The 23680-nt window shown below is 32.0% G+C and overlaps 1 protein-coding gene across 7 annotated transcripts in view; it reads left to right on the top strand.

Annotated features, from left to right (window-relative positions):
• Positions 1-23680, top strand: part of Mipol1 (mirror-image polydactyly 1) — a 268040-nt gene that overhangs the window by 46678 nt on the left and 197682 nt on the right. For 6 of the 7 annotated variants that reach the window (XM_090345136.1, XM_090345140.1, XM_090345141.1 and 3 more), the window contains exons 2-3: positions 3321-3458; positions 4022-4099. In XM_090345136.1, the coding sequence (XP_090201262.1) occupies positions 4081-4099 (19 nt within the window). In that variant the 5' untranslated portion in view covers positions 3321-3458; positions 4022-4080. Of the gene's footprint in view, positions 1-3320; positions 3459-4021; positions 4100-8015; positions 8101-23680 lie in introns of those variants that run through there. The other variant, XM_090345139.1, reaches the window with a different exon arrangement.

Genomic DNA, 23680 nt, shown 5'->3' with positions numbered 1-23680 from the left:
AGTAAAGATAATGGGAGAACACAGAACAAGAGTGAGAAAAAATAAAGTAAGGTTTATAAAATCAATAAATGACTTTTTTTTGCTTTGAGGATTATATTGGCTGGTGAAGGGGGAAATGACCTATTATGAAACTAGAGCAGTCAGAATAAAACAATAGGGAAATTATGTTATAAATAAAATAGAATGTTTCTTTATGAAAAGGCATTCAGTTTTAATGGCTAAATATCAGTATTATGAATTTTAGGCAAATTGGGAAATTTATACTGGCCAAAGATTAACTTTTGTTTTACACAGTGTTTTGATGCTGAATAAATATGAATAATCAAATTACATTTCTGAGCATAGAGATGTTTATTTAAAGTTTTTCAATGTAAATTTTGACATGTGAATATTAGAAACCATTAGATATTGAGACTCCCATATATTTAGAGAGGTAGAAAATTTTGCTTACCTATTTATCTTTTATTTTTGTAATAAAACTCAATTCCTTTGAGAATTAAAAATAATTTGGAAGAATAAAGTTAGGAATTTGTATTAGAGAAGATTTTGATTTAACAGATGCTAATTTGTTAGCTTTGTTTTTGCAAGAAAAACATGTGACCTTAACTAGTACATATACTATAATTTAATAAGAAATTGATTTTGTTTCCTAGAACCTAATGGTGTAGATTGGAGTAATAAAACCGTTAGCTTGCTTTCTCTATAAGTTATCATTTTGAAGTCATCCAATTTACCTTAATATAAATGTATATTTTACTTAAAGTAAGTTCTTCATATTAAATCCTTAAGGTAAGGACAAGAATTAGTATTTTATTAGCCTCAATTCTTTGTCCTAAAGAGGACAGAAAAATAAAATAGGTTATATGATAAAGAAATTTATTTCTGTTATAATATGTAGATGTCTTTAATTGTTTTGATCATTAAAACATCTAATTTTTATTTAAGAATATGCAAATATGCCATTAAATCTGTATTTTAAGATTTTTCCAGTTTAATGTCTGAATCCAAATTCATAAAGAGTTGGAAAAATGAGATGTCTGAGCTATAGGATTCACAGGGATTTCATATGAAGCCTATTTAATCAGGATAACACTGTTATTAATATTCATAATGTCAGCTGGAACACAAATGACAGACTATGGGGCCTAAAAATTTTACTTGGTGAATTTATTAAAAGTAGCTTAAAAAATTAATGGATTTTAAGTAAAGTTGGTGAATATGAAAATCTTGTGTTAGCAGAAAAAAATCTCTGTTAGAACTTTCTTTGAGATCATTTTGCATTGATATCTTTTGACAGATTTCATTGGTACTTAAAGAAGAAAGATGCATGAATGATCATTTAAGAGGATTTAAACACATTGGCACATTAATTTTTACATGAATAATAAGTACTTTCCAAAAGCAATTAACTTACAGTGTACAAGATATGAATTGAAAAATAAGACTCTGACACCAAGGGCAAAGCAAATGTGCTGTACATTTTAAACTTAGTTACAGGATTTTTAAAAAAATATTTTGCTTTATTTTATTTTTATGGTTTGTAGAGAATATGACTTGGAATGTAGTGTATTTGAGAAATAAATAAGTAGGCTATTAATCTCAAGCTTTTTCCCTCCACAAAGGCGCTCATGTGGTGTGAAACATTATATTTTCCAAGTATCATTAACATTTATTCATGAAGTAAATATTTCTTGTACAAACCGAAGTATTTTATTAGAGAACATGCTCAGTGCTGCAAAAGGGCACAGGGATGGTGCTGGGTAGGGTATGTATTACAAATGCATGTTTTTCTCACAGACATTGATTAACTTCTGAAAGCATAGCTTCTTAATGTTTAGTGTGGAGAGTAAGGAACTGTCTTAAATACTACACAAGTATATTCATTCTGAATTTTTATCCTAAGATACACAGTTGGGAAATCCTTAAGCTAGACTAAGTTGTATTTTATTTTATGTAATACTTTTTTTATTCTTTGTCTTAAAATATGCTTATAGTGGCAGTTACACTGGTGATTAAGTTTTTATTATTGCAGTAATCCATCAAAAGTAATTAGTTTAGATCACTATAGTAAAGCACAGTAAAATGTTCATTTTACATTTTCCTGCAAATCTTATTGTTTTTGAAACTGTAGGTTAATTATGATCTGGAGCAGTCCATTTGGTTAGATGTTTGTATTGACAGATCATAGGTGTGGACAGGCAGTCTAGTTGAGTACTAGATATTCACTTACATTCTGTAGGTACAATATGAGCCTTGTTGATTTCATTAAAAGTTTAGGAATTAGCGAGGTAGCAGTGGCTGATGGTATAATCCAAACTACAGAGGAGGTTAAGATCTGAGGATTGTGATTTGAAGCTAATTCAGACAGGAATATCTCTGAGACTCTTATTTCCTCTAAGCAACCAAGAAAGCTGGAAATAGAGCAGTGGCTCAAATGGGAGAATGCTAGTCTTGAGCAAAAGAAGTTCAGGGACAGTGTCCAGATGCTGAATTCTAGCCCCAGTACTGGCACCAAAAAGGAAAAAAAATTAGTAATCATCTAATGTTTTAGAACTCTAGACTCAGTGCATTTTTGAAAAGAATAACTATATAGGTGTTTACAAACACATAAAATGTACATGTAATCTTGTTTATATGTACAGTAAAACCAAGCTAAAAATGCTACTTAGTGTTATTTTATTTGGTGGCTTTTAAAGTTAGGTTTGTTAAGGGATTGTTTGGCACAGAGTAATTCCCTTGTATGCCCAGGAGAGGGCAGCATTTTACTGCATCAGCTTCATGGAAGCATTTGCCCTGCTTAGACTGTCAATGTTTCTTGTAATTACTCCCAGTATATTTGTTGCTTGCTTATGAATTAACTTGCATTTATGGAACTAAATCATTCCAATCATTTAATTACACCTGAGGAGCTGAACTATAATTGCTTGCTTCCAACTAGGATCTGATATGGCTTGAGCAGTATTAATTTGGTGTTTACTTTTCTGAGTGCTAAAAGCATTAAAATGATTGTGCAATGGGATTACATTTTGCTAATTGCTGGCATTCATTAGCTGGGTAAATGATGAGGAAGAGTGACTGTATATTGCAGAGGGATAAAATTATGGTTTTAAATAGTATATTACTAAGCACATTAAGGCCTGTAAGACATGTTTTAAAATACTCCAGAGGTTATTAAAGACTGTATTTTCTACATGTCTTGCTATATGAATATCTTATTAAAATACTGCAATTATTATTAACCTTTTTAGGCAATATGTAGGGAAATAGCTTCATTGACTAGAACATATTTCTTTGATATTAATAACTTCCTATATTTTCAGCTAATCCAAAAGTAAATGAGGAACTTAGAAAAAGATTGCCAACTCCAGATCAACATATTTAGAGAAAATTGGAAAAGGAGAAGATAACTACAGCTCTATTTGAGGACTTTTTAAAGAACTCAGGGGTCTAGCTGTGAGGTAAATCTAATTTTATTCTCATTAAAAGCATGCCTGAAAAAAGAAACTTGTATAGCTCATATCATGTTGACTATTAAATACAAAACAAAAATAACAATAATTTTACAAGTTAATAATGGGCTTTATGTTATTTTAAACATTTAGAATGATAATCTTATATTGCTTTTATGTTAAGTATTTTATGTGAAAATAGAAATAGTAAATTTAATTCAATAAAATTGAAGTTTTTGATATAAAATTTATAGCATAAATAATGAGATTTTTTTAAATTCATGAATTGTAGTTGTAGAATATTTAAGTTAATTAAGTTAAATGTTCTGTTCGGTGCAAGGATGTGTGAAAGCTTAATCTAAATTTCACTTAGGAAAATATAACTGTGGAAAAATACCTTTTTTGAGGGAAAGATTTAATTTCACCTGTTGAAATAACATAGTTAATTGTTCTATTGTAAATGTTTTAGAAAATCGTTTATCCTGTAAATTCTCTGTTAAACAAAGGTAAGAATTAAATGTGTTCTGGTGCATTGTTTTAAGTTTATTTATCTACAGTTGGCTTTATTTTAGCTATAGTCGTGGAGCATAAACCAGAGATATTGCCAGAGCAAACAAGAACAGAAGTACAAATGGAAGTCTGGTCAAAAGGTAAGGACTTTTAGGTATTAATACCAAGCCCCAGGTGCTGTGACAGTTCAAGACACTGAATGGAGTATGTTTGTTCTATCCAGTGTGTCAGATAGAAACTGACAGATGCGCATGTACATGCATGCATGCACGTGCACACACACACACACACACACACACACACACACACTCACTCACATGAGGTCTACTCAAAGAATTCCACTATTACCAGAGTCTCTAAGAGAGAGATACACATAGAGTATAATACATATGCACAGAATAGGGATATATACAAGCACTCAGAGGAAGAGACATAAAGACTAAAATAAAGAATGAGAGTAGAGAGGAAAGAAGATATTCAGGGAAAAAAAAAGAAACAAATGTAAGTAAAAGGAAAAAATATAAAAGACTGCCAAAGAGAAATATCAAAAGTAGAGTAAGAAACAAAGAGATTTAAAAAGGTACTTAAAAAGAAGCACACACTGAGATACAGACACATTAATGGAGACAGACAAGAATATACACACTCGGGCCGGGAGTTTAGCCTAGTGTTAAAGTGCTTGCCTAGCATGCATGAAGACCCAGGTTCGATTCCTCGGTACCACATACATAGCAAAAAGCCAGAAGTGGTGCTGTGGCTCAAGTGGTAGAGCCCTAGCCTTGAGAAAATTCAGGGACAGTGCTCAGGCCCTGAGCCCAAGCCCAGGACTGGCAAAAAAAAAAAAAATACACAGAGAGAAAGATACCAGATTAAGAGACATAGGTAGAAATGTGTAGTGCAGAAGAGAGACAGTGAAGTAGATCCAACCAAGAGAGATAAACGCAAAGGTAGAAGACATTGAAAGTAGAAGAGACAGAACACATACAAGGAGACAGAGACACCGAGAGACACATGTGTAATCACTTACATGCCATGACACCCACCCAGAGACAATCACTAAATGGTAAATCCATGGAAGCCTGCAGAGAGAGAAATAGGCAGAGATGTATACCTGGAGACAAAGACTCTAGAAACAGAGAGACAGGGAAATACAGAAGATTCAGGTAGGCATGGACAGAGGTGATTAAAGAGAGAAAGCCAAAACAGTCAGAAACAGAAACATAATTTAAAACACAGAGGTAGAGATGGAGAAAGAGCCAGAGAGGAAAGAACAAGTGCTCCCAGGATGTATAAGCGACCTGTACAAGGTCATTCAAGATCTATTGTAGTAAACTATTGAAATTTAGGAGTTCTTAGGAAGTGAATCATTTTGTACATAGTACATGTAACTAAAGACTTATACATTTATGCCCATCTTTTTATTTACTCTCTCACAACAAACCTCTTTTTTTAACTACATAACAAGCATGTTGTTAAATTTTTGAGAAGTTTGAAGATTAATAACTGTCCTATAATCATTATATTAAATAAGTTAATAGGTATTCATTTGAAATATGCTATGCTTTATGAGTTCATAGATGTTTGCTTTTTCTGATACTTGCATTCATTTTTCTTTCCAGAGTTATAAATTTCCTGATTCTCTATGCTACTACTACTAATTTTCTTACTTTGGACGGTAGGCTGCTTGTTATGAGTTTAGGATCCAGGGAACTGACTGAATTATGATTAAAGAATAGTATATAATTTTTTGACCGAAGTTTTTAAAGGTAATAGTTTTAGCATGGACTGTAGATCACGTAATTTTGCATTGTACTAACTATGTATTCAAGTTTGAAATGAGAATGTATTGGTGTGAAGCTGGTAATGTAATATGTTATAGTTATTTTTATTCTCTTGTTCAAGCAAATAAACATTTTCATTGCAAAGAACTCAAAAGATACTCTACTCAGGTTAGCAGAAAATTAGAAAATTTATACTACTCTTAGTAGAAAATTAAAAAAAAAGAAAAGTAAGCTAATAATGAATGGTATGTCTGTTATTCCCTGTTTATAGGTCATATTACTATGTAAATCATCACTCAAATTAGAAACCAAAAAACTTTAAGGAGCCAAGGAAATTATTTTTAATAAATCTAATGGGATAGAAGCTACTGAAAAAGTACTTCTCAGAAATGTACAATAATAGGGAATGATGTCTAGGAAGGAGCTACTAAAGCTATAGAATAGTTATGAAAAGGAATTGGAAATGTAGGTGCCTACATAGTGCTTCTGTAGACAAGACCACAGATATTGAGAATATCTGCATTTTATTGTTGATTTTGACATTAGAAATAGAAATAAGACTTTTTATTAAGAGGCTATTAGTAAACATTATTAAGAAATAAAATTAAACAGTATCTTTTGAGTGATGTTGTCACTGATATGTTTCTACATCAAACTCTCCATAGCAAGGTTCATGTTTCAAAGTTCCATTTACACAAATGTTCATAGTCTCTTCTTGTAAATAGTTACCTTACTTAATATTATTCTATTTTTTAAAAAAGTAAATTAAAGCTTATTTTATATAATTATATCATTTTGTTTTCCTAAATATCATGGTTAGAAATACTGAATGAATTATACAAACACTGTTAAATATTTTAAGACAAAAAGTAAATCTGGGAAGTAAGTAACATTTGAATTTTTTGTTCTTGTCATTATCAACATCTTGAAAAAGGTGTCCAAGATTCTTTACGTAACTAAAACACAACTCTGAATATATGTGTTTTGAGATAATTGGAAACAGCATACATCTGAATAAATGTGCCTTGCCATGTGAGCATTGCTGCTACCTTCTTTCCTCTTCAGAAGTAAATGGTGTTTTTGCCTTTTTATGAAAACTTTCTCTTTGAGAAATAAAATGAAAGGTCACAAATAAGAATGCATGCTTATATAAGTCTAGCTGTCAGAAAGAACAAGTTGTCATGTGACTGATTAATTCAAGCCTTTTTAACATCTAGTTGGCCCATTGCATCAGAATTAAACCAACTGTGAGTAGAAAATAGTTTAGGAAAATTGTGTTTAATACTGGATCTGTATGGACTTATTCCCTAAATAAAGTGTAACAGCTTTTTACATAGTATTAAGTATTACAGAGTCAAGAACGGGGCTAAAAAATTGGGAATGATGGTGAGTTCGTGTAGGCTATGCATACATTCTCTGTCATTTTGTATAGAAGATTTGAGCATCTGCAGATTTTGATATATTTGGGTAGTTTTGATGCTATTCCTCATGGGTACCAAGATACTTGTTCTTCTTAGGTCAGAAATCTCTGGTGAATTATCGTTTAGAATATTGTTATAAATCCCTGATATTTCTTACATTAATTTTGATAGATTTTATGAACAGAAGTATGGTATCATGGCACTATAATACACAAAAATCATTTCTAAATAGTTAATCGCTATACCTACATATTTATGATATTACAGATTAAAATCTTTATGATAATACAGATAAAAATAAAGCCTGAGTACTACTTAAGTTTAGAAATTGGTGAAACTTATTTAAATTTAGAACCTTTAGGGGTCAGTGTTCCCTAAGAAAGGTTAAAAAGGTTACCGTGCCTACCAAAATTAAATATTGTCTTCTGTCTTTTAAATATTTCTTACTAAATAAAAGTAAGAAATGGTGAGACTCACATAGCTTGAAATGCTTTATGTAAAAATCTTTAAATATATTGAATTTCTTCGATATTATTTTTAGGTTTGTTATTTTAGGAAATCTATGTAATATGTGTTTGACACATAGTAATTTTTTGCTTTGTATTGTCTAAATTTAGATATGGATTACATAATTTTAAGTATTTTTCCTTTAAGCCTAGTTGTGCTTTAAAGTGATCATGATTCTAAATCATGTCTGTATTCATACAAAAGAAGTTAAAAAATACTTACAGAACTGCTTATGTTCATACAATCTTCATGTATTATACCTTATTGGAGGCTAGTAACTATTTTATTAATTTTGGTAAGTTTAAAATGTAGTTATTGTCCATTTGTTTTATAATTGGCAATGATCTTCTATAGCCATGATTCCTATGGTTGGAAATAGAAAATAAAAAACTTTTCCTACCAAACAAAGAAAATTCAGCAAAAATAATTTGAGTAAGTTACGTTTAAGTACTGTTTGTATTAGCTCTTTGAATGATTGCTACTGTCTATATCTTTTGTTTATCCATCTTTCGATTTGATATATATATATACATATATATATATATATATACACACATTCTTTTCACCAGGTCTTTCTGTAACAGAGTTAGTACTGCTACATGATTCGCAAATCTTTCATGAATAGATAACTAGGAAAACCACAACACCCTGGAAAAATACCTATGCATTTTATTGGACTAAAATGTAATAGTTGAACTTCACGCTATTTTCATAAACTGTGTTTAAAGAGGAAGGAAATGGCTAGTTGATCAGAATGAACATCTGTTTCTACCAAAAAAAATTATTCATCAGGCATCACGATTAGATACTTGAAATTCAAGATTTTGAATATATCTGCATGTCTAGTAAATCTGTGTTAAATTACAGGCATTAAATTGTGGTTAGTAACTGGATTCATAGAAAGTAATGACATTATTTTTCCTAAATAAGAACTATCCATAATAATATGGATTACTGCTCATATTTGAAGGCAGAAGACACAATTTCACTGGAAAAAATGAGGCAAATTAATAATATCAATAAACTGCTATGATAGAAATATCACTTTAATAACTGTAAATGATTAAGTGCCAGATTTTCAGTCCTCTATTACTACCCACCTTCTTTGAGTATAAAATTTTCAACTCATATAAGCCCAGATTTTCTGGGAAGATAATTCCTTTAGGATTATTTTGAACATTAGTTTTGCTGTATGGAAAAAACTTACTACAATATCTGAATTAGGAAATTATTTTATATGTGTTTCAAATACTAGAGTACATTATAGTTTCATTAATGCAATGACAGTGTGGTTATAGATGTTTTTAAAAAGAAATGAAAAAAATGATTGCTGATATATTTTACAAGACCCTTTAATAAATGGTAGTAGGTATTCTTATTACTCCTTCCAGCTGTGGAAAGTAAATCTGTTAAAGTTTTAAAAGTATTAAGAGATTATAATCACAATATTTTATATGTTAATTATGAGAGTAACATCTTCTCAGGTATGTTCATAATATTATTAGAATTTGTTTACTCAAGATATACAACTTGCGTTTGTACATTTATTAGTATATAATTAATAGTTTTCATGGAGGGTAAAATATAATTTTGTTCATATTAAATTCCTGTTGTAATACAAACCTTCATGTAAGTATTAATTTAAGATTGTGAGTTTCCTATATGCCCTAGGCCTGAAGAAAGAATATTCTCAATGTCTGATTACATTTGCTATGTAGCTCTATAGGACCTAAGTTAATTGAATGCTAATAGCATCTCATACATCCACCTAAAGTATCCAAGAGTATGGTAGTAGGTTTCTGGTGACTGGCCTACAAGGATTGATTCCTTTCCTAAGAAAGTGCTGATACTATTCTTAGAATGATGAAGCAGACTATACTCTTTTATTTAAAAAATTAGATAATTTTAAAAAGTGTATTAAGATAAATGAGATTGTTATATTTTCATAAAGCTTTCTGAGAATGAATCTCTTAGCCTCTTAGAATCTTCTTAGCCTCTGTAGAAAACAGAATGATATACAAAAATATTTTCAAGGGCAATTCAGTTTTCAGGTTGCTTATATTATTTATTTTGAACTCTGCTTTGACATTCGTTACTCCTGATTGGAATACTTCACATTACTAAGCTTATCCCACATAGTCTAAAATTAAGAATTATTTTTATCAGCTTAAAAGATTATTCTATTATTGAGCAACTTTAGGGTCACAGCAAAAGTGAGAGGAAGTCATAATATTTTCACATACCCCTACTCCCACATATATACAGCCTCCCAGACTACAGTATTGATTATTGATACATTTGTTAAAATTCATAAAACTACTTTTAAATTCTTAATAAAGGAAAGTTGGTGCTCTGGAAAAATATCTTTTCCTCTTTCCCTTCTTTTCCTTCCCTCCCATCCTCCTTCCCTCCCCTCTTCTCCCTTCCCCTTCCCCTTCCACTTCCCCTTCCCCTTCCCCTTCCACTTCTCATTCCATCCTTCACTCCCTCCCTCCATCCCTTCCTTCCTTGCTCCCTTTTCTCCTTTCCTCTCTCCCTCCTTAAATTTGAAAAGTGTTTTAAGTCAACTTACGACGCTTCATGTTAAATTCTTACATTTTTGGTCATTTATTGTATAGAAAGTGTAATAATGAACATGAAAAGTGGTAAATTTCTTTTTAAATAGAATTGCATCTCTCCCTTTTCAATTCTGTTGGTTTGATTCTCTCTTTAGAGAGAACAACAAGAAGTTGTTGTTGTTCAAGGAAATATCAATGCTATTTTCAAATAGTCAAGCTTTTTCAAATTTATTTGTGATCATGAAAATACAAAGATTTTAGACAAATCCATCTGAATCCATCAAGAGTTTTCCACTTTAAAGTCTCTTTCCTTAAGAATTGGTTCTCTGGCGCTGGGAGTTTGGCCTAGTGATTAAAGTGCTTGCCTAGCACGAAGATCCGGGTTTGATTCCTTGGTACCACATACATAGAAAAAAAGCCAGAAGTGGTGCTGAGGCTCAAGTGGTAGAGCTCTAGCCTTGAGAAAGTCCAAGGACAGTGCTCAGGCCCTGAGCTCAAGCCTAGGACTGGCAAAAAAAAAAAAAGAATTGGTTCTCTTCAGTAAAAAATCCTCATTTATTTCAGTTGATGGCCTTTCATTCCAAAACACTTCCTAAAAACATATTTACAGCTCAGATCTTAGTATGATACTTATAACATCTTGTTTTTCTACAAGTTAAAGGTTCAGTTTATTTAAGATCGGTATAGTGATGGCCTTAGTATGAGTGTGCATTGGAATTTTGTTGATTTATGAGATCAATATACATTGGTGTATAAACTGAACTTAAGGCTATTTACAGAGATGGTTCTGGTTAACTGTAGCATAGGACTGATTTCACTTCCTGGACTTTAATATATTTGAGGTACTTAAAAAAAAGTCTCCTAAATTACAAAGTGTAATTGCAAAGAGTATTAAAAATATACCTTTTATAGCAAAATGTACTAGCTTACATAACTTTTATTCCCTACATTTTTGTTAAAAGTGAGACTACAGTAGTAGAGTAAAAGATTTGTTTGGAGTTTACCAAACACTCCAAACATTTAGTGACTTGGTTTTGTCATATACATTATCTTTTAGAGAGAACTTATATACTGTTTTCCTTTGTGCTTGCTTATCTTGGAGAATATGAAAAGGCCAAGAGATCAAAGAAGGTTTCAACATATTGAAATTGGTCAGATAGTTTTATATTTGAAATTATTAAAATAAACATATTACAAGAGGGCTAAAAATGTTCATAGCTCAGTGGTACAATTATTAGTATCTTTGAAGCCTGGGATTTACTCCTTAGCAGTGTATGAAAAATCTATAGCATTTAGGTAAAATTCATCATCCTTACCAAATTTTAAAATTGTACTCGGTCATTAAAAAGTATTGTTTTTAAAATCAAAGATTGATTTTCATGGATTTAGGGGTGTTTTTTGGTTTTTGTTTTTGTCTTTTGAATTCTTGCATAATGTAATGTTTTGGTACTTTGAAATTAGGACAGTAGCAGTTAAGAGTTTATGTTAATGAGATTTTATTTGTTACATAGAAAATACATGTGTATATTTTTGATATTCCAATATTTTTCTTTCATAAAACAAACATGTTCTTTTATAAATTTTTCTGACTGTTCCTAAGGTAATTTGATATTTTCTGAACTTAACTAACACAATTGGCTAATATAACTAACAACACTCATTGATTTGAACATTTTTAGGATAAAAATCTGATCAAGTTAAGGACAAAGTATTATTATTTCCTTGTTTAATTAATTTCCTCTTCTACCCTAGAAAATACAAAAGTTTTAGATTAATATCACTTTCTAGCAGATTAGGATAGGGAGAGTTTATTTAGCATTGGTTTTCTTGAACCAACAACTTCTACTGGAGGAAAGAAATTTGATAGGAAAGACAGAACAAATTTCAGGCTTATGTATGATCTGTAGAATCTGAAAGGCAGAGTATAGAATATTCTGTATTTCCTCCAGATTAGTGTAAGTGTAAATAACTAATAGTTTGAAAGAGTTCTATTTTAACTAAATGTTTTTTTAACTGTTTTTGGTTTTGGTTTGTTTTGGTTTGCTTTCCAGTCCCAGGGCTTAAACTCAGGGGCTGAGACTGTATTTGGGCTTTCTTACAGCTAGAGCTCTACCACTTGAGCCACAGTACCTTTTCCGGCTTTTTATATGTGACCCTACAGAATTGAACCTTTGTCTTTGTTCATGCTAGGCAAGTACTCTACCATTAGGCCAAACTCTGGGCCCTTTTTTTTTTTTTTTTAATTAAACCACATGTTAGAAATTTTGATATCTCTAAAGGCTTTGACTCAGTTGTTTTTAGAAAAGTTAAAAAAGCAATTCAATTTTTTTTTTCTTTCAGAAAACTTTCTTAGGTGTGTTTTATAATCACCCAATATAGATCAAGACTAAGACTACATTATAGTACAGGTAAGAAGAGCTATGGAAAAAAAAAGGTGTCATTAACAAAAGCAGTTCTTGATCTCCTTGGAGTGCAGGAAAAACTACCACAAGTCTTCCTCTGCATTTTGAATAAACCATTTGCTTTCTAACATGTTCTATATTTTTTTTGTCTCTGCCCCTCCCTCAAGTCATTTGAAATGAACACGTTATCAAAAAATAAATTTACTTTGTTGAGGCTTTTTTGTCTCAAATATTTAGTGCTTCTGAAAAAAAGTTTGAATTGCCAACTCTCTAGGATTTGAGGATGCTATATTGTAACTGGTTTACAAGAAACTAGCAGTCACAGTTGATTAATGAAATAACACCCTTACGATTTTGTTTTGCATGCTTTTGTTTTTGTTTTTTTGGGGGGTGGAGTACTGAATTTGAATAAAACAATTTGCATAGACAGTTGTGTAATGATGTCATATAGAGTATAATGATTTCCTAAAACCTTGTATTTAAAATAACCTGAATTACAATGAGAGATAAACAGAATATTTACCCATCCCTTATGAGCTGCTGCTGATATGTAAATTTATTCTTCTACTTTGCACAAATATACTTTTGAGCTACTGCTTAAACACTTTGTGGTCCTTAGTCAAACAGGTTTAATGATGCCTCCAATATTATGAAAGTGTGACATTTGATGAATGTCTCATATAGTTTTGATATCTGGGTACATGTCAACAAAAAATTGAACATTAGTTTGTCATGCAACACCTAGATAATTTATAATTTTACTGTTTATATCCATCTTGACATTTTTTATCTGCCAAAGGCAGGTTTCATTTGGAATCTTAATCTGAGATTTATTTGGTGGATCTGGAAATCATAGCCAGGGTTCCCACAGGAAATGGTCCATCTACCAACAGATTAAATGGCAGTCCTGCAGTTGTTAGGGGAGCTCTGCATTTAACACACATGCATACTCATTCAGTCAGCACTGTGGAGAAAAATTAAAGTAGTAACCCAGGTTTAGGAACAATGTAGCTAAAAAGTCCCATATTTGCTGAATGACAAAGGGTTATATAGCAGCATTTCATTTTATTATTCGTGCTTGAATTTCTTGTTTGCTTTGTTGAGTCTGCTGACGAATACTAATAAATGCCTGCAACAATCCAGAGGAGAGATGCCTGGCAACAAAGCTATGCAGTGGACCTCCCTGATCTTCTCCAGTTCACAACCTGACCTTTTGAAAAATTGGCTGGGCTAAGCTTCAGAATTTGGGTGTAATGGTTATTGTTAACTCCAGCTTTAGGATTTATTAATTTGTGTGATCAAGACTTACCTATACTTCAAAGTTTCAAAAGACCAAATACAATCATCCATCCATTAGAACTAACATTATGTTTCAGTGATTCCCGATTAGTATCTGATGGTAATTCTTGTATTTTATTACTAGAATCTAAAGGTATTCATGAAATAAAAAGCATATATAATAAGAGGCCTTTCTTCCTTGCATTTATAACTATAGAATTGGTTTTCCATAAATGATTTCTGGGAAATTGAAGAATTTAAAATCAGTATATCATCATACTTCAAAGATATAATTGTTATACTTATTTTACTTGCAGTCATGGAAATGGAAAGTAAGTCATACTATTCATGTGTTTACCTTATTATATGAATCATTCTTATAAGAAAATTTGAGATGGTCTAAAATATACAAAATATAGTCAGATACTTCACAATACAGGAGTGGTTAAAAATAAATCCTTGCCATTATGTTAATATAATATTAGAATTGTTTTCATAATCATTTCAGGTTAAATAACATTTTCAGCATTTTAAATAAAATTATATCAGTTTTTAAAGCCTTAAGTTCTCATGTTTATAAGTAATTATCCTAAGCTTTAGGAGATTTTACTGTGTTCATTGCCTTTGTATAATATAAGATGTTAAGTGTAAACCTCTAATGTTCAAATGAATAACTTGCATAATTTTGATAACTTTAAGAGTTTTCTTGCTTAACAAACCTTTATAAAACCTTCTTTCAATATCCTGTAACTACCTCTAGACTCTACCCCACAAAATGTTCTTACTGTCCTTTAATATATGTGTAGTATGTCTTGTCAGGGATTACGTAAGAGTCAGTCAGCCACTTTTCATTGTGCCTAGTCCAAACTGAGATGTGCTGAGTATAAATGTAATATTTCTCAAAATTATTTTATGTCATGGATTTCCTGATAATATTTGTAATATTATTAATGGTTTCTTAATGTTTAATATCTTACTAGAATATTTTGAATTTTATAAATAGCATGTAAAATGTGTTTAGACGGTACTTACCTATCTAACTAAGGTTAGTACTAAGACTTTTGCTATCCCACCACTCACTTTTTGCTTATTTTACAAGTGTTAGTCATGCTGTCTCACTGACTCTGCCTTTTCCCTGAGAACAGATTCAATTTTTTAAAAATTTACCTTTACATACTACTAAACATCTAGCATCATATTGGTATTTGAGAAGTACTAAACATTAAGTTCTCATTCTTCTTTTTCTTTTGATTGTTAAATGTTTTGTTTTCTGTTTGTTTTGAGCATCTTTGTGTGTACTTTAGGCTTCAAACACACAGTTCATTCTCCTTACTCAACATTCCAAGTGCCGAGACTAAAGGCATGTACCCAATATTCAGCAAATATTCATTTTAACGCCTGTTTTTTATTCAAATATTTTGAGACAAATGTCTATATCCATAATTCATTTCTTTGATTTACTTCAATTTCAGTAAATTAAAAAAATTCCACTGTGTTTCTGCTGTTTTATGAAGATAAATATAATGTAACTTTTACAATCAGTAGAGACAAAATAGATTTGACCACCATTGAACGTTAGAGACCATAATCTATGTAATTTTTGTCATCTCATGTTTCTAACCATAATAGATTGGTTAATAATCTTGTGATGAGATTGTAAATAAACAAAACTATCTTAAAATTCATTGTTGTATGTAGACACAACATAAGTATGTTGGCAGATCTGTAAAATGTCTGCACGAAAGGTAGTTTGTATGTAGACAGATTAGTGAAAATTATGGTTGAAATATGCTGTAGCTATTGATGCCAAATTTGTGGGAGTTAATATACAGTATTTAGTAACAAATTTTCACATTTTAAAACAAAGTTTCACAAGTTACCTAATTCCATCTCCATCTTAAAAATTAGTCACTGTTTTCTTTATTGTGCCAATACTGAATTATGTTACATTAATAGTTTTTACCTTCTCATTTTCTTGTCATAAGAGTGAATTTACTGGTGTATTATATACTCATTTGTTTATTTGAATCAGAGAAGGGAACGGGAAAAAGAAGGTGATGAGACAGATGACAAAGAATGAACCAGTATAACAGCGATATTCACAAGACAATATGTTGGAAATGAACTTTACAATCTGGGAGATGGTGAGAGGAGGGAAAGTGAGGGAAAAACTTGGGAAGGAGTAACAATGTTCAAGAAATAATGTACTCACTACCTTATGAATGTAACTATTACCATTCTGTACATCACCCTGATAAAAGTTTTTAAGTGAATTTACAGTAATATCTCTATTGGTATATCTTTAAATAATTGGTTATGCCACATTGATTTTTTTCAGACTCTTTTCTCATGTCTGTTTTTACATCTTGAAGTAATACTATAGCTTTTTCAATAGTTTTATTATATTATATAACCCCTCTTAAACCATTATATCTTAATTAAAATTTTAAGTATTTTCTCTTTATGTTTATGACTGTCATTACATTAAATAGCTTTTATTTTCTGTTTATATGTCCTTGAAAGTGTTATACACATTAATGTTTAGGAAAGACTTTTCTTTTACAGAGTTACTAATACTTTTTGGAGAAAACAGTTTTAGCTACACATTTACATCCTAACCATAGCCCATCAAATACATTTGTTCAGAATACTGAGAAAGTTTTTATATGAACTCTGACAAGTAATACTAGGAAAATGGATGTACATCTTTTATTGTTAATGTTTAAGGGAAATTAATTAGAGATAAATGTAAATTGTAAGTTTGACTACGATCCCAGCATGGTGAAACTTATCTCCCAGGAAGATAGGAGAAATCAAAATAGAGAAACTAACTTTTTTAAAAGCTGATTTAAAGATAATAACTAACATTTATTGAATGTGTATTCTATGATAATTTTCCAAGAGTTTTTTTTATAATTTAGATAACTCAGTTCTCATAGTAGCCCTTTTTTTCTTTTTACTGAGGGAAGTTGATGAGAGTTTAAATAATTTGCTGACCATCCTAACATGTAGTGAAGTCATAATACAGCTGTGAAGTTTGTCTTCAGAACAGATACACTCACTGTAATTCTGGTTTGAAAGTCTAAATATATCCGTGTTATAGTAAATAGAATACTTGGATCATCAGCTTTTCTTGTGTACACATTATAATTTGGTGGGTCCACAATGATATGATAGAAATTTCTCATGCGATTTTTCTATTTTGTGAAAGTTGTTTTTTTCCCCTTGGAGGGGGAGCTTATATAATGTATCTGTGTGGAAAATGAGCCCTCAAAATGCTATAAAGTTGGAAATATTTACTGAGAGGAAAAAAATAGTATTTGTATGATAAATAGTAGATAAAAAGATAGACTTGTATTTGAGTTGATTTTTTTTAAAGGGAACGGGTAAAATTAATGAGGAGCCATAAGATGATGTTGCTTTGATTATTTTAAACTGATGTCCATTTTTAGGAACCAGTTAAGCTATTGGGAAAAGACATCTTTTGCTTAATGTTTGATACTGTTATAGTCTGTCATCATATTTAACATGTCATAACAAAAAAAGTGAAAGAAAACATAGAAAGACAAGCAGAAACTTTTTTTGTCAGCCCTGGGGCTTGAACTCAGGGCCTGGGCACTGTCCTTGGACAATTTTTCCTCAAGTCTAGCACTCTGCCACTTGAGCCACAGCACCACTTCAGGTGTTTTCTGAGTATGTGGTACTGTGGAATCAAACCCAGGGCTTGGTGAGTAGTAAGAGAGCACTTTACCACTTGGCTATGCTCCTGGCCCTGAATTTTTTATTTTTGTTGATCGTGAATTTATAAAATCAGAGGCTAGGATATAAGTCTTAATTTCCCTCTTATTGCTCCCCCCTCCCAAAAGACAGAATTTAAACAAATAGATACCAATTATGATAACAAGTGGCAGAAAACACAATAACAAATGCCTCCTTTATGGCTCATTTTATATTTAAATGCTCCTAAGTAGCACTTTCATTTTAAGAGAGGGAAATCCATATATTTTAATGTATTTGTCCATATTGCTTCTGTTCTATTGTCTTTTTATATTCTGAACTTTCAGGTAGCAGGGATGTTGCTATTCTGAGTAACCTGGTAGGATCCCCTAGAGACAATTCTAACACAACCACTCTGAAGAAACAGCTCTGTAAACAGTATTGACCCCCCAGGGGACCATCAAATCCGTTTACACAGATACCAGTTGTCACAAACTATTTACAAAGCCAGGCAGGACAGAATTTCCCAGCCTCTAAGAATCCGTATTTGATTCTAGCCACCTCCTCACTCTGTATAATACTCATGAAATAATAGTTATTTTGGGTTGTGAGTCATGATTTCTTGGGTAGCATCAATTTAACTGAGATTTTATATATTCATATATAATTACCTGGAGAATTAAATTTAAAGGGGATATCAATGCTTTTCTAGGATGGCAAATGGTATTATAATACTACTGTTTTTCTAGACTAAGCAATTAGGGATTTAAAAACACAGAATATGGGCAGTACTAAAATTTCTAGAAGTAAGCAGGAATTCTTTAAGTAATAGTACATTGTTAACAGTATGAAAGTCACTAGAAAGATAGACACAAGAAACCATGAATCAGAGTTGTTTACAGCTTGGTATTAAAAATTCCAAAACGTTTTTTTATCAGTTTGTCCAAATGCATGAACTATGTATAGCTGTAGATGAAATTGTAAAGAATTATAATTTAAGAGCTAGAGCATAATTTTCAAGTAGTTGCAAAATAGCAATAAGTAGGACAATTAGAAAAACATCATTTGTTATGTTGAATTCTTATGTCCAAATAAAAAGGTACTTTTGAAAAACAAATACAGGAATTAATAATGGTCATTAAATTTTTCCTGATGTTTAATCACAGAATAAGAAGTCAGATTCCATAGACATGAGTTGAGATTAGTTTATTCTTTAAATCCATATAGAAAAAATGAGTTTAAAATATTAATTCAGTTAAGCATAATAACAGGACAGTTAAAAGTGACATTGATTAAACAAAAATGTTGATTAATAAAGAATTTCCACTCCAAGCTGAAGATGAGAGAGGAATCAATAGGATGGGTTATAGTTTTAAGTTTCCATATGTGTATAGGTTAAGAGCATGAATCAGAAATATTTTTACTTGATGTATTTCTTTGTAACTCAGTGGTGAACAAAACAGTTCCCAAAGTTTACTTTTGTGGCCTGTTTTGATTTCTGTGTTTGAATTTCTATGTGTGATTCTTTCAGAAATGATAAGACAATACAAATAAAGTCAGTCAAAACTTTTGATAGTTTCATCCCATTATCATTTATTGTTGAAAGACATTTCTCCTGGAGTGCAGTGTTCAGAGAAAATAAAGACTGAATTTAAAATTTTCTAACTGTTATCCTCTTCTCTTGGTTAGAGAAAATACTAATGCAGATATTTTATTTAAGTTTGAATAAAATAGAAAAATTTAGTAATATTAGAGAAATACCTTAAATTTCCTCATAAGTTAAAAGTACTTTATACATAGAACTTGCTTCAAAACTTTCAAGTAAACAATATAAGTGAGTATATGTAGGCAGGTAGATGGTTGTTACTAAAAATGAATAATAAAGGTAGTGTCGTAAATTGTTAATATTTGAGGGATCTAGGTGAAAATATATAGATGTTTTTATACCTTGTAACTTACATAAGACAAATTATCTTAATAATACAAAACACATGGTTCAGTTGATAGACTGACAGCCAAATAAGCAAGCTGAGCAAGCTGAAGACTGAGTTCAAACCCAGTACTAACCAAAAAAAAGTTTTAAGATAAGACTTCAGTCATATGTTTTTGTCTGCTTTCTCTCATGTGGCTTCAACTCAGGGAATGGGTGCTGTCCCTGTGTTTTTGTGCTCAAGGCTAGGAAGCTACCACTTTGAGGCATAGCTCTATTTTTTCAGATCTCAGCCTCCTGAATAGCTAGGATTACAGACATGAGCAACCTGCACCTGCTTTTATTTGTGTTTAACATGTTAGTACTCCATGTTGATTTTTGTATTAATTTCCCATTTCTTCTCTTCATTTTCTGAAATTTTCCTTTCCAAAACATTTCAGTACTTTTCTTTATAACCTTACAATCAGTCCATTTCATCAACTTCAGTCTATGTGATTCACATCTTGAATTTTCTTAACCTCCATCTTAGAAATGTTCACTCTTTCTTGCAATTTATGTCAGTAGAAGACCGATTTTTTTTCTTTGAAAAATCTATTCTTAATGTACTATGTTATTTCTCATCTCTTTTGTTGTCCCCTGGTTATCTCATATTGTTACAGTATCTTACCTTGTTATCTGATATATTGTATATATGCTTATTTATTTATTTGAAATAGGATAGGGAAGTGGAAAAACAAGATGAGAAGAGGGATGGGGGAGGGAAATGGGGACAAAAACATGAGAAGGGTAGCAATGATGGTTAAGGAATGTACCTTCTACCTGGTGAATATAACTTCTATTAATTACAATAAAAAAACTTTAAAAAATCTTTTCCTTTCCATTGTACCATTGTTACACTTATTCTGTTTTCTTTCTATAGTCTGTCAACTTAATAAAACCTTTGTGGGGCTGGGAGTTTGGCTTAGTGGTACAGTGCTCACCTAACATGCCAAAGATCCAGATTTGATTCCTCCGTGTCACATACATAGAAAAAGCCAGAAGTGGTGCTGTGGCTCAAGTGGTAGGGCTCTTTGAGAAAACCCAAGGACAGTGCCCAGGCTTTGAGTTCAAGCCCCAGGCAGGGAAAAAAAATAACTTTGGGAAGTAAATTTTTTTGCATTCTTCCTTTGCCTTAAAAGGTCTTCCTAGAATTTTCCAATTAAGCATGAATGTCTACTTAATGTACTCTGTAGCCCCATCTAATGTTTATTACACTGTATTCAAATCATCGTATGTCTGACCTTGTTTTGTAGATACTTCGATGATGCTCTCTGTTTCTTATTAGTATTTGATATCCTTATATCCTGTTATAGGGAATATCATACTAAACATTGTCAGATTTCAATGAATGATAGTAAATTAATCACAAAAGTTAAACCCTCTATATAAATGGTTGGGCACTGATAAAGCATAACACACAGTAGGGCAGACAGGAAGAATAATGGAAGTATTCTTAGAATTTCACTATAATTTACTGAGATCATACATGCTAAAGTAGATGATAAAAAAGTGGGAGATGTCATCTATAATAACTACTATACATCTACAACTCTCCTAGCAGAGGATTACAATATCTCAAACCCTAGATACATAAGGCCTTATAGGATGAGACCAAATTAATAGGCCTCTAGGACATTAAAACAAGTGCTTAATTATAAGTGACTGTTATTCTTTATGTACTATGTTTTTCTCTCTTCTTGTGTTGCTCTTTGGCTAATCTCATATTGTTATAGCAACCCACTTTGTTACCTTTGTATACTTTTTCATTTGAAAGGGGGGGGGGAATGAGAGGAGGGGCGAGGGGAGGGAAATGGGGGCAAAAACATAAGAAGGGATATCAATGTGTGAGAAGTAATGTACCCTCTATCTGGTGAATATAACTATAACCCCTCTACGCAATGAAATAAGAGAGAGAGAAGAGAGAGAGAGAGAGAGAGAGAGAGAGAGAGAGAGAGAGAGAGAGAGAGAGAGAGAGAGAGAGAGAGAGAGGTTTCTAAATCAGCTTTGTTTACTGTAAGGTAAAATTAAACTGTAAGGTAAAATTAAACCGTCATACTCTCAGAAGAAAAGTGTGAACTGTCAGATTTGCAAAACAGGCATTATATGTCTGATGAATACTTTAAATTATGAATTATTTGACTACTCTTCCTATTGGGAAGCTTTTACATCTACTCAGAACTTTGGAGAAATTAGCTCAGTCATAGCTGAGATACACTGAGATTTCAGGGATCACAAGTTTAACCTAAATAAAGAGCTATAAAACTAGTTGGCAAATAATGACTATAGACAATGAAGAGCAAATGAGGATAGGGACAAATGCTGAAAAGACAGAGATGTTGAACAGACCTAGAAATCTAGATGTAAAAGCAATGGAACAAGTTGTAGATAGTAATAAATTTAGTCTCAAGTCAAGGGGTCAGGATTTTTAAGGGTCTAAAGAACTTGGGTATGTTGTCCCAGGGATCTGGAGAATTTTATAGTGTACACTGTTCATTGCTCATTATGTTTCCTTTTAAGGATTCTTTGTACTTCATAAACTGGAGACCAGTGTAGGCCTATTGTATTTTTTCATATATTTTTATTGTAATTAATAGAAGGGTTACATTATATTTGCCAGATAGAAGGTGCATTAATTCACATACATTGATACCCTTTCTTATGTCTTGGTCCCCATTTCCCTCCCCCCCACCCCCACTCTTCATCTTGATTTCCCCCCTTCCCTATCCAATTTCAAATAACCAAATACAAATATATCCAATATATCAGAAAACAAAGTGAGATAATGTAACAATATGAGATAACCAAGGGACAGCAAAAGAGGTGAGAGATAACATAGTACATTAAAGACAACAATCACTCATTATATGGCTTTTGTTTCTATATCCTGGAGGTCCTTCCATTTAATGTCATACTATATGGCCTTATGTATCTAGGTTTTGCTCTATTGCAAATCTCTGCTAGTAGAGCCCAAGGTTTCTACTGATTATGACAAATGAGGGAAACCATTGAGCCTATGTTCCTTTGAGTCTGGCTTACTTCACTTAATATTATCTTTTCTAAGTCTTTCCATTTCCTAACAAATGGGACGATGTCATTCTTTCTGACAGCAGCATAGAATTCCATTGTGTACAAATACCACATCTTGTTGATCCACTCATCAACTGAGGGACATCTGGGTTGGTTCCCTATCTTTGCTATGGTAAATAGTGCTGCAATGAACATTGTTGTGCTAGTGGATTTAGTATGTCCTTGTTTCTGGACAATTGGGTAAATGCCAAGTAGTGGAATTACTGGGTCATAGGGGAGCTCTATGTTTAGTCTTTTGAGGAACTGCCATACTGCTTTCCATAGTGGTTGAATGAGTTTGCACTTCCACCAGCAGTGTAGTAGTGATCGCTCCTGGCCACATCCCCTCCAGCATCTGTTGTTATTAGTTTTCTTGATCCTGGCCATTCTAACTGGAGTGAGGTGGAATCTTAGAGTTGTTTTGATTTGCATTTCTTTTATGGCCAGAGATATTAAGCATTTCTTCATGTGTCTATAGGCCATTCTTATTTCTTCTTCAGAGAAGACTCTCTTTAAGTCTTTGGCCCATCTTTTAATGGGATGGTTGTTACTTTGGAGATTAGTTTTGGAGTGATTCAATTTTTTGAGCTGTTGATATATTTTAGATATGAGGCCTTTGTCTGTTGTATGGTTGGTGAAGATCTCCCATTCTGTAGGCTTCCTAATTAATTTACTAGCTATGTCCTTTGCCATACAAAAGCTCTGCAATTTAATGCAGACCCACTTATCCAGCCTTTCTCTGATTTGTTGTGATTCTTGATCCTTGTTAAGAAGGTTTCGACCTGTGCCAAGTAGGCCTAGTGTATCTCCTATTCCTTCTTGTAAAGTTTTCAGTGTATCGACTTTTAGCTCAAGGTCTTTGATCCATTTGGAGTTAATTCTAGTGCAGGTCTACAAAGAAGGATCCAACTTTAGTTTTCTGCAAGTGCTTAACCAGTTCTGCCAGCACCACTTGTTGAAGAGGCTGTCTTTCTTCCATTCTATTTTTTTGGCTCCCTTGTCAAAGATTAGGTGGACATAGG

Source organism: Megascapheus bottae, chromosome 14 (assembly GCF_031878675.1).
Source record: "Megascapheus bottae isolate mThoBot1 chromosome 14, mThoBot2.hap1, whole genome shotgun sequence".
Taxonomy (NCBI): domain Eukaryota; kingdom Metazoa; phylum Chordata; class Mammalia; order Rodentia; family Geomyidae; genus Megascapheus; species Megascapheus bottae.
Note: the sequence above shows the minus strand (reverse complement) of the source record. Positions and strands in the feature narration are given on the sequence as shown.